This window comes from Podarcis bocagei, assembly GCF_964188305.1.
Source record: "Podarcis bocagei genome assembly, chromosome: 1".
Classification (NCBI taxonomy): domain Eukaryota; kingdom Metazoa; phylum Chordata; class Lepidosauria; order Squamata; family Lacertidae; genus Podarcis; species Podarcis bocagei.
Window position 1 is genome coordinate 49,862,513 of NC_138125.1, and position 12,203 is coordinate 49,874,715.

The following is a 12,203-nucleotide window of genomic DNA, read 5'->3' on the forward strand; positions in this document are numbered from 1 at the left end:
CTTACTAATTCTAAGTCAAGCTTTTCCTTTTTTCCTTGAAATGGGTTGAGGGGAGATATGCAGAAGAGACAAAAGTGACAATTCCCATGTTGCCAAGTCAGAGGAGCTGCGGTAAGAAAACAAAGTGATGGGAAATCAATGCGATATTTCACATTCCTTCATCCGTCTCACTTGCGACTAGCAGCAAAGATAACGCATTAAAAATAGATGCGTCCCATTTCTGTCTGCGAGCAGCACCGTTCAGCAAGCAGCACAGTCAGCTTGATCAAAGGGGAGCTGAATGCAGTTTCTCAGGTCTTTATAAAATGCTTATCAATGCTACAGCAGTTAAAGGATTTAATACTTCTCTCTCCCCCCCACCGTACCCACACTAACCCACAACCTGCACTCTACTGTGTACATTAGCTGGTGCACAGCTCCCTGCAAGCCAGCTGGGGAAGGGAGGGAGGGAGGGAGGAGGTCCGTCTTTCAGTGCAGCTTCACACTACAAAGGGCTCCTTTGTTATTCTAGCTCTGTTTTAAATATCTGATGACTATTCTGAGCCATGTCAGTGCCAAATTCCCCTGCTTTGCTGCAGACTCTGCACAACAGCACATTGTGGGCAGACTGGATGGGGAAAGGCTGCTAGTGTATGGGTATCCCCCATTCCTTTGCTTCTCAGGCAGGTTTGCTCATTATCTCTGCCATCTTTTTCTCTTTTCTCTAATCCCCCATAATACTACCTGGCTGCTTTGGGAACAGAGACAGAGCCAGCTCCTGATACAGCAGTTTACCCTCACATAGTGTGCCAAGATGGGTGTAGTCGCTCTTCTTAAACTAAGGAAGGCAAAACAACCCAAGTGTATCCATCTTGCACAGTACAACTGTGTCAAAACTTGTTGAGCCTGTACCATCTCTTTTGTGATCTTGACAGGAGATTTCCTAGGGGAACTTAAGTGCTGAATTTGGCAGTGATTTAGGAGGTTGTATTTCCTTCAAGACTGTCTTAAAGACATCTCCAGATTCCAGAACCAGTCTGCTCAGCAACTAACATCCTACAACTTTCAATTAGGACCGACAGCTTTGTGAGTTTGCTTCCAATGCAATGGGGTTCTAGGTGTGAGCTTCCAACATTACGGTTCTTATAAAACCTAGGCAATACACCATCACGTATTCACATTCATCAAAGTACAGTGGTGCCCCGCAAGACGAATGCCTCGCAAGACGAAAAACTCGCTTGACAAAAGGGTTTTGCGGTTTTTGAGCTGCTTCGCAAGACGAATTTCCCTATGGGCTTGCTTCGCAAAACGAAAACGTCTTGCAAGTTTGTTTCCTTTTTCTTAACACCGTTAATACAGTTGCAACTTGACTTCGAGGAGCAACTCATAGAACGCGGTGTGGTAGCCTTTTTTGAGGTTTTTGGTGATTTTTGAAGCTTTTTCAAAACTTTTCCGACACCGTGCTTAGCAAGATGAAAAATTCGCTAGACGAAAAAACTCACGGAATGAATTAATTTCGTCTTGCGAGGCACCACTGTATGCTAGGCACCAATGTCACAAAAACACACAGATGAGGACGGTTTGTTATGTATTGATGAATGTGGATATTGGCATCAAGGTGTGGTATGGCCTCAAAATGAAACATGAAAAACAACAGCTGTGATGGAGGAATTTCAAATGACACTAGTGGGCAAATGCTGTGGGGCAGAATTGATCCAGAGGATCCACCAAGGCTGATTTCATATTGTTTCTTACATTTGTATACTGCCCATATAACTAAATTCTCTGGATGATTTACAGACCAGTGGGTTAAACCACAGAGCCTAGGACTTGCCAATCAGAAGGTCGGCGGTTCGAATCCCTGCGACTGGGTGAGCTGCTGTTGCTCGGTCCCAGCTCCTGCCAACCTAGCAGTTCGAAAGTACGTCAAAGTGCAAGTAGATAAATAGGTACCGCTCCAGCGGGAAGGTAAACGGCGTTTCCGTGCGCTGCTCTGGTTTGCCAGAAGCAGCTTAGTCATGGTGGCCACATGACCCGAAAGCTGTATGCCGGCTCCCTCGGCCAATAAAGCGAGATGAGCGCCGCAACCCCAGAGTCGGTCACGACTGGACCTAATGGTCAGGGGTCCCTTTACCTTTTTATACACAACCCAAAATTTAAATAAAAACACTAAATCAAATCAGCAAACAAAAAATAAGTAAATCTAATTCTAGCACAAACAGAGCAGCATCCCACTTCTCTGTTTACTGAGAGGAGTAGTACTGGGCCAGGTGACTGGAACTGCCCCAGGCAGACCTACTACCCACCAGACTCAATTCAATAGCGAAGTTGCCTTTTGGAATTGTTCTGACACCTGCATTTCCAGCTTCTTTTACTAATGCCCAAATAAAACTACATTTCTCAACAACAGTCACAACTCTCACCTTCAATTGTGTATGTGGAGCAATGGCATCTGGAATGAGACGCAAAATCAGCAATGGAAAAGCCTCCAGGGTTTACAGCTAGTGATTCACAGATAAATCTATTTCCAATCTGTTTTCTAAATCTGCTTTACCTTATTTCTGCATATCATTCGTGAATTTGAAGAAATCATCATGGAAATTAATTTTTAAGTACAGGCGACAACCATTTTGTGTGGAGGTTCTATTCCTGGCCCCTGTGTTCTGAGCAGCCTGGCCCCTGGCCTGTGTTGGCAGAGTGAGTGTAAGCCCACTCTGCCAAGTTATATCCCCTATTATGACCCCATTCCTCCCTCTTCTTGGTCTCCACCTTACCTCACTGCTGCCATGTCAGATGATGTGTGAGAAGATGGGATGGATGTAGTTTGGGTGATCTGTCAGGGAATGGGGGTGTTTGTTAGTTTGGATGATCTGTGAGGGAAGAGGGGCATGGTTTGGGTAATGTGTGAGAGAAGGGAGAAGGGGTTGGGAAAGGGGTAAGGGGTAATGGGCAAGGTGTAAAGGGTTTTGGGGGTGAGGTGTAAAGGGAGTGGGTTGGCATGGGGGGTTGTGGGGGTGATAGGTAGGCAGGGGTGGCTGCAAAGTCAGTGAAAGCATCTTCCTTGTTTCAACTGTAAATTTCAATGAGAATGTAAAAATCCACTATGTGACACACCAGTAATTACTGATACTGTAAAAGGAATGTATGATGCTGCATATGATCTCACTAAATTTGCAAATGTAAAATTATTTTATAAAACCAACTCATGGAGAGTTGGATTTATCAGTGGTTAACAGTCAGAATGCTCATTCCTCAGAGTAACAGTTTAAAGTGCAACAGATTAGTAATGGCAGGGAACCCTGCACAGAGCTAAAACTTTCTGATGCAGGGCCAGTATCAGCACTCAGAATTTCTGGGCTGCTGCCAAGGCTGCAATGCCCAGCCTACCAACTACACTTTCTTTGGCGTCTCCTTTAAAAAGGTTTCCCTCCACTGGTCCAGTGTTTGAGCCCCTGGGTCTAAATGCCATTTTAATTTTCTACACTCCAATGTAGCTTCACCCTGCAAGCATTGTGGGAAAATTAAAATGGCAGTTCTTGGTCAGCTGGTGCTGCTTAAACTGAAGCTGTCCCTGCCACCACTGTCAGGTAAGCCCACCAGGATCCATCAACAGAAGAGGAGACTCACCAATGGGCATTTTGCCCAGGATACCCCCCCCAAAAAAAAAACCCCCGAAGGGGCCTTTTTTAGATGTGATAGTTTATTAAACGTGGAATACTGGGCTGGAGGCTGTGAGTTCAGCCCAGCATATGCATCCTTAACACCATGAACTGGTCTGAAAAGTGGGTATGTGAGATCCAGAATGTTGAGATACCAGAGAAAATTAAAATTGTATTAAAAATGTATTTGTGTGAAAGTAATCAGTGTAGCACTGCACTGCTATTGCTCCAACAGTCTTTTGTGTTTCCAAAACCATTTTTTCCTATGAGAAAGAACACAAAGTATAGACTTGATACTCAGTACTTAACTCCTACTTCTAAAAACTTAAATTCACACAAACCTGTTTTTCATTTAACCTATTCACCTGAGGCTTCCAAGATGCTCAATTATTGCAGATAAAGGCTTTTCATTATTTGTAAACAGTACTTATCAAAGGGAAGGAAGCCCTGGGGTTGGTAAGAGTCTGTGGTTACCAGGTACACCGTGTAAATTCACCCGAGGGCCCCTTCTCACCTTACACTTGAAAAAAAATAAACCCTGCTTTCTCAGAAGTTCCACTTGTGTCTGTTATTTATTTGTAAAATGTACAGCCAATACATAAATATAATACATGTTAAGTAGAATTTAGACTAGAACTATAGAATATAATCCACTGCCCCAGTGAAAGTACCCATGACGCCCAAAGATGTTTTCAAATGGTAGAGCTCAGTGCTTTATATGAATAGGAAATAGTGTTGCTGTGTTCCATGGTGAAAACAGCACAGAAACAGCTCCAATTGCAGTCAAAGAATTCTTGATTTCTCGTCAACCTGTTAAAGTGATTAAAACTTGCATTCCAGATATAAACCTTTTGATGCTGTAATGAGATTGTGACAGAAAAGCTCTTGCGCTAATAAATTTCTCACTTTCAGCAAAGTGCAGACTTCACTCATGTGTGCAGAGGAGGAAAGGAGAGAGGATGCTGAATCAGAGGACAATTATGGTGGATTTCTCGCCAGCTCTATGTACCAGGGCTCCAAAAGCGATTCAGCAGCTGATGAATAATTTGGCTAGTAAAAGAAAGACATTCTATGCCCATGAGCCATGCTTCCTTGTGGGAATGTATTCTTTATCCTTTTTTAGTTTCAGCACAATGTTTCAGCTGGCATCAAATTAATTCATCGTCTGAACTCACCCTTCTTCATAAAATCATCATAGCAGGATAAGGATCTCACTGTTAGCATATAAACAGTTTGCAGTGCATGTAGACATTTGATGTGGATGCAAACTCATTAAGAACTGGGTGGCTAGAGTTGCTATCAGTTCCTCATCTGACACCAGAAAGCTGTGTCTAAAGGCTACTATGATCCACAGACCAGTACAATTACCTACACTTGTCTAGTGAGGTTTTTGATATATAAATTTTCCTTTAAAGAAGGAACTGCAGCTCCACTTTTGGGAACTGGGAGAGTTTCAAAAGCAGTTTGTTGACCAGGGACTGCTTAAAATAATAATAAAAAAGAGTCTCACTGAGGAAACTGAAGTCCTTGGGCACAAGTAACAGCTATCTGGATTGTGGCCACGATCAAATGAAGGCAACCCAAAGCAGCAGATGACTCCATCACAACAGGGATCTTGTTTTGAAGACTAACACGTCAAGCACTGCAGAAGAAAATGCCAGGAAATGTGAGACAGAAGCATTGTTTCTAAAGAGAGTACTTTTAGAGGCTTCTACATGACATTACAAACTGTTTATAAAACTATATTAGCTGTGAGATCCTTAGAGGGTCATCACAAGGGAATGTTTGCTTTTTAAATAGACAAGAGTATTTCTTTGCAGAGAGAAAAAAGCCCATAAGCATCCATATGGAAAAATCATATGCTTGCATGTATGAAAAAAACACCCTCCTCCCTCCTTTTGCCCTTGCATGTACCTCTTAATTTCTTCTCCATCTGCTTCCTTGCAACTGACTTCGACTCTGACTGAAAATAAGAGGACATCTAGATCATCATGAAGCTGATCTGCTGTTTAATAACCAACCTAGATTCACACAAACATGAGGCCAGATTCAAACACTAGAATAATCCTCACCACTATCCATAAAATCCATGGTTTTGTGTTATGTTGAGAAAATTCTCAGCAGGCAGAATTTGACCCCCACCCCCCAAGCCTAGCTGTGCCAGTGACACCCACCAGATACATCAACAGGAAGGGTAAAGGGGACAAATGGGCTACCAGCCGATGGTGGGCTTTGCAGGCCTCAGCCAGCCAGCCAGCCAATTTCATCTTACGTATTTGCTTTCGTTAGGGCTATCCAGCTCTGCCACAATGTCTCAGCAATGTGCAGACCCTGCTCTAAGCAAAGTAACTTACAGGATGTTGCCCCGAAAGGGTGTAGGGGGACATCCTCCTTCTCTGCTTCTCAGTAAGGCCAGCCCCCCCCCCATGAAGATAGTAATCCCAAGAGCCATTACTGCACCACTGGCGGGACTGAAGCAAACTAGGAATCACAAGGAACTTTGTGTTCTCTTCATCGCACAGCTCTGTCCTGCTTCAAGCTGCTCTTAAGAAGATTGTGTTAGTTCCTTGAAAGGAGAAGTACATCTGAAGAAAAGAAAGCAACCATACTGATTACTGAAGGTTAACACCGGCAAATTAAGAATAAGAGACTCCTTAAACAGTATTAGTTGGAGAGAAAGAAATCTGAAGGGAGGATAGCAGCTCCTGAAGTCTCAATTTTGAATGCCAGGTACCATAGTATGAATAACATCACACACACACACACACACACACACACACACACACACACACACACACACAGAGAGAGAGAGAAAGCCACCACTATTGTTTCATGTTTTCCTACTTCACTGAGCTTATGACCACATTAGCATGGGAATACTACATTTTCTAAATTACTTTCCATCTGGCAAACATTGATTCCTCCACCCCAATGTTTCAATTTGAGATGCAATTAATATATGTAGCACTTTCCTTTAAGTAACATCAACAGCTTATGCAACACCTGATCTTGCCAAAACATCAGCAAAAGTTGCTCATCAGCAAAACACCAGCATGCACAGCTATGTGAATCAATTTGTTACTCAACAAAGCCAGCAGAGGGTGCACAAAATACTAGCCCCTGCATGTACAGACTGAAAAAAATAACAACTGCTTACAGACCACATCACTTCTCATTTTCTGATATGCAATGTAAATTACTGCTAGATGAATTACATCCAATCACAGCTCTTCACAGAATCCACAGAGGAAAAGAACCCATTGAACTGACCCCCTGCAGGGGAACGAAGAAAAAGAGATTGTTGCTGATAATTCTATTTTTAAAAACTTTAGAGAGATAACTGATGTCCTGTGGCAATAAGGGCTTGCTAAATACCCACACAGCCAGAATGGAATTTTCCTGTCTTACTGCTTTAAGTGAATCCAAGTACATAAAATGAAAGGGACCTGGAATTTAAACTTCAATAGCAAAAAATAAAAAAGCAAAAAAGTAAAAAAAAGTAAACCAATAACTTTTAAAAGGCTGCTTAATTTCATTAGCTAGAACTATTGAGGGAAATCTTACTCTCAGACAGGGCCATAACTAGAGGTGCTTTAAATTGGTGGTTTTTGCAATGTGGAATGAATCTCTACAACAAAGAAAATGTGCAAGCACAGTAAGTACAGTGTGACAGAAGTTTATATTTTCTGTGAGTGCGTGGATCAAAAGGCCACATTCAATACCAGCTCTCCAGATTCTCCCTTTACCTGAAGCGAGATGAGCGCCACACCCCATAGTCGCCTTTGACTGGACTTAACCGTCCAGAGGTCCTTTGCCTTTTTTACTTGTAGCAAAAGAGAGGCTTCCACTATACATCTTAAGTTATGGTGTATACAAGCGCTTCCTGTATTGTGTTCTTTTGTATTGTGGGAGAAGCTGGAGTTCAAATGGCAAGATGAAGAAGTGTGCTTTCTGATCACTTGCTCCCCCCTCCCCAACAAGCCTATTTATGGAGTGCCTGCAGCAATTCTGAGTCACAATGCCATGTCTGAGGGAGGCAGAAAACAAGCAGCCACAGAATGATTAGAGGAGGAAGCAGAACAGGAGATAAAGGGAAGTGTGGGTGTGACGATTCTAGGAGAACAGAGGAGGATTCTGGGAGCCCACTTCTCTGGGCTGTTCACTTTTGTGCCTCAAGAAAGCACCCAGTTGCCTCCTATGTCAAACAACTCAGCAGGGAACATAGGGGTGTATTTCCTGCACCTGAGTTTGTCTCCAGAACTCATACTGGCAAAGTCAGCTGTGTGCAAGAGACGGTAACACAATAGTGAAATCTACAGTTATTGTAGAGGAATGGTTTTAGGGTTTCGTGACAAGTCAGACCAGAAGGGGAAATGGTGTTGGTTACATATTTCCTAGCTCAAATTTTGCCATGCCCACCTCCACAGATTTTGTAGAATGTTTCAATTAAAAGTGTTGCTTTAAAAAGACGAATGCTACTTTTTCTTCTCTCCAGAAATATGACAGGGGGCAGGTTTTGAATCAGCAAGCAGAAAGTACGCCTTTCTGAGCAGCCTAAAGCAGAAGACTGGAGAGCTGCAATGGCTTAGATTTAGAAGGAAGGGAGAAGCAAGTTGTATACAGGTACCAAGACTCTATGAATACTGATTTCCTCTCACCCAAAATTTCCGTTCCTGCTATATTCAGAAATGCATTTGATGAAAAAATGTAGGTAAAAATGGCAAGTCAAATATATAATTGTCAGCAATTCTGGCCAGCTGTAGCTTTATGAGAAACGTACTGTGTGAACAAGGAATCAGGTCTTCATTGTGTCTGTGTGTGTGTGTGTGTGAGAGAGAGGGAGAGAGAGAGAGAGAGAGAGAGAGAGAGAGAATGTGTCTACCAGCATATTAGCATGTATGTTTTTGAATAACAGTGGGTCAAAAGGAGATCTACATATTTAAAAAGAGGTTTGCTTTGGAATATCAAATCGTGGCTCAATCTATTGGTCTGTAATTTTGATCAGACAAAGTTTGCTTGGAATGATGTTCATCAAGACTGGTCCAACCATTTTCCCTGATCAAGAGCAGATTAAGCATCAGTTGAGGGTTCACAGATTACTTAATGAAATATTGTAGCCTCATTGTACTAAATTGTAATTATAATTTACTAGAGAAATAAGACAGGATCTGATCTGTCAGCAAGTCCGCTGGTCAGTATACCCACTAGCTGCTGCAGCTTTCAGACAGATGTGTTTCCAAGCCCCAGATGCACTGAATCATTACCCTAAAAGCCATGTGGGGATTTTGCTGGTCCTCGTGACAATTGCTGCTGGTCCAATAGATTAAACAGGAGAAGCTGCACAGATGACATGACAGCAGTAGTGTCAAACAGGGCACAACAGCATGTCAAACCCCTATGTCAGGAAGTTTCTTCCTTTGAGGTACTTCCTGTTCCTGTCCAACACTTGTGTTGGAACTGTGGTTGCTGGAGAAACTGATATCTGGAAGCACCAACTGTGCCTCTAATTTTTCCGTAGAGGATTCTGTTACTGTGCCTCACATAATATATATGTTGAAACGGATAGAAAAGTTATGAAAAGTGACAAAAATCTTACAGTAGTGCTGAAAAGAGGATCTAAGAATTCAAAAGCGTAGTGAAACCAGTCAATTCTAACAATTACCATAGGAGTTGGCATTTTCCACTTGAAATTCAGAGTCTAGTATATTTGAATCAAATAGGGCCAGACTAGATCTCAGCACATAGATATGAATGTGTATACTTATTCTGTCCTTTGGGCCTAACCTCTCACTCCTCCAGCTGGCAGATCCAGGGACTGCTGCACTGGGGGAGAGAGAAGGAACAGTTTGTCACATCAGATGGAAACAACTGCTTTAGTTTTCAGACATTTTCTGTCCTCCTAAAAATCAACTGAGAAGCTAACTTAAATGCCAATTTTACAATCCATTCTGTTTGTGTTCTGCTCAGCATCACCTCAGAGAGTCTTTAAAAAGCCTTCTTTTTCTAAACCTTCTTTTAGAAATGGCCTGTTTTTCAGAGGTATACTATATTTATTAATGAACTATTACTATAAGGTAAGTGCACTGCACTGGAAGTAAAGAGCAAGACTCAGCTGAATGCAGTATGTCCAGTCTTCTATGCACACCTTACTGAAATGAATGTAAGTTGTGCAAAAACAGTTTTCTGTGGAGGAGGCATTCCTGGAGGTTGGTTCCCAAATATATTTATAAGAATTTCGATAGGCATTCCCTGAACACATACAAGGCCCAGTTGTTATTGTTACTGTCTAGACATTTTCTTTTAGCGCAGGGGAAAACCCTCTTACAAGGGGAAAAAGCTGCTGTTTGATTATAGGAAGGCAGCCTGAGCCCAAGTCACATGCAACTGGCTGTCGCTGCAGGGTAAGCTATCTGGTTCTCCTCTTCCGCTATCTTTGGCATAGAAAAGCCCAAGCAGTGACATATTTCAGATTTGCCCTTCTTCCCCTTTCCAGTTTTCCACTTTTCTTCTGGGAGAAAAACTATGTGACATATGTCATCTCCTGTCCTTTACTCCAGGTTATTGTGAGCCAACTCACTGAATCTCCCAAAGTGGATCTTAAGTTTCCAAAAGGGTGGCTAGTGTGAAACCAAAAAGGACCTTTCACCTGCTCCACTGGCTTGGAGCTTTGGGTGCCTAGCATTGACCTGTCCTGGCCTCTGGCCTCTGACCCCTCCTTCTGACCCTGCTGGATTATTCCTGCTGCGCTTTCTCCAAGACAAGGCCCCTCGGCAGTGGCTTTAGTGTCAGGGGCAATTGTGAGACCAAATAAGAAAATATCTCCTAATGACTTGCTATTGTTGAGGGGCGTAATCAATACTCTGGGCGCCAAGCCAAAGTGGCAGAGGAGAGGATCTTTAACCCTATGTATGCTGAAGTCTGCTGGGTGGGGGAAGAGAGCTATGTCAGATAAAAGAGAGGGTGAATCCACATCTCAACATTGTTCCAAGACACAGGATAATTCACATTGGTGATTCTGCCAGTCTGGATGTGAATGCTAACGTGTTGCATGAAGGTGCCCATCTTGCTTTCTGACAAAAATACATACTGTGCATTATATCTTGTCAAGAAGCATGTCCCTGGCATGGATCTGCCTGTGTATCTCAACATAAGGTGGTTTCCTTTGACCTGTAATATTGAGTTGAGGGGCCCCCAAAGCTGAGCTCACTGGCTGTTGTTGTTTTTTAATGTACCTTTTCCAGTGAGTTAGGGTAGCAAAAAATGCAAGTGTGTAACATTTTCTCAAGAATCTACAGGTAGCTTGGGATTGAGTAAAAAAAAGATCTCCCTTTAGTTACCTTTAAAGTACATTTCCCCCCCAGTTTCTACTTTGATGTTATTTGTGCTAGGTAAAAATCAGTGGAAAACAGTTTTACTTTGAGGCAACTTTACCTAGCATTTCAGATATTATGAATACTATAAATGCTACATAAATTATAACAAAACAAAACAGTAAGATGTAAGAGGTCAGCTGGATTCCTTCTTAAATTTATTACTTTTCTTTATTATTTTTTAAAATAAAAAACAGATATTCTAAAATAAAGCATGTTTACCAAAATATAGGAACTGCTGCAAAAGAAGAAATACTGAAAGCAAAACAAGGCAGTTGATATGTTTGGTCACAGGTTTATTAGAGCTCTATATTTTGGGTGTGTGTGTGTGTGTGTGTGTGTGTGTGTGTGTTTTGTGTGTGTGTGTGTGTGTGTGTGTGAGAGAGAGAGAGAGAGAGAGAGAGAGAGAGAGAGAGAGAGAGAGACAGACAGACAGACAGACAGACAGACAGTGCCTACCAGACCTTAGCATGTATTTTTTTGGACAAGAGTGAGTACAAGATGAGGCTGATTCTTTAAGAAGAGGTTTGCATTGGAATCTCAAATCATGGCTCACAAATTTGCTAGAACAGGGCTAGAGGTCAGGGCCTGAAATTTTAAAGTTTCAAGCTATCTGAATTAACCTGAGGCCATTATTTCACAAGAATGAGGTACAAATTTATTAATTTGGTTTTGCTGCTTATCCAAATCTTGGAATGCTCATATCTAGGATTTTATTGAAGGCAAAGCAATAGAGCCACAAAGGGGAGGTAGAAAAAGAAAAGAAAAAAAGACAAGAAGATGATTACATTTCATCTTATGGTGGTATCTTTGGTCTCAAATCACCACCTAGTCTTACAAAACTCGTAACTTCCTGGTATGGATGAAGCAATCCTAAAATGGGAACTATGAGAACAGCATTCTAGCTATAGATAGAATAAAGGCAATATATCACAGACTGTGTGAGAGTATCTCCTTGCTCAATCTAGGTTTTTGCAAAGCAAAGTGTCCTTCCTTTCAACTTGCAGAGCTAAAACTAACATGCTGGAGAGCAGGATCAAGAGGCGTGCTGGCTGTAGGCATGAGGTCCAAGGCACATGTAGGTTAGGAGAGAAGCACCAGAGCTAACTGCTGCCCACAAACCCATTCCTGCATGAAAGCAGAGGGAGCTCAAAGTCTTTTATTACTCCCTTCCCAAAAAATCATATCTGTATTT

General features: G+C 42.1%; 1 protein-coding gene across 17 annotated transcripts in view; it reads right to left on the reverse strand.

Moving 5' to 3' along the window:
• The window catches only part of RAD51B (RAD51 paralog B), a 403,358-nt gene that overhangs the window by 142,712 nt on the left and 248,443 nt on the right, over window positions 1–12,203 (reverse strand). For 7 of the 17 annotated variants that reach the window (XM_081212884.1, XM_081212887.1, XM_081212882.1 and 4 more), the window contains exon 11: window positions 6–106. The exons of 7 other annotated variants lie outside the window; for them this stretch is intronic. In XM_081212884.1, the coding sequence (XP_081069010.1) occupies window positions 6–106 (101 nt within the window). Of the gene's footprint in view, window positions 1–5; window positions 107–5,148; window positions 5,281–5,552; window positions 5,602–6,431; window positions 6,912–12,203 lie in introns of those variants that run through there. 3 more of the 17 variants (XR_014012871.1, XM_081212877.1, XM_081212889.1) reach the window with 3 other exon arrangements.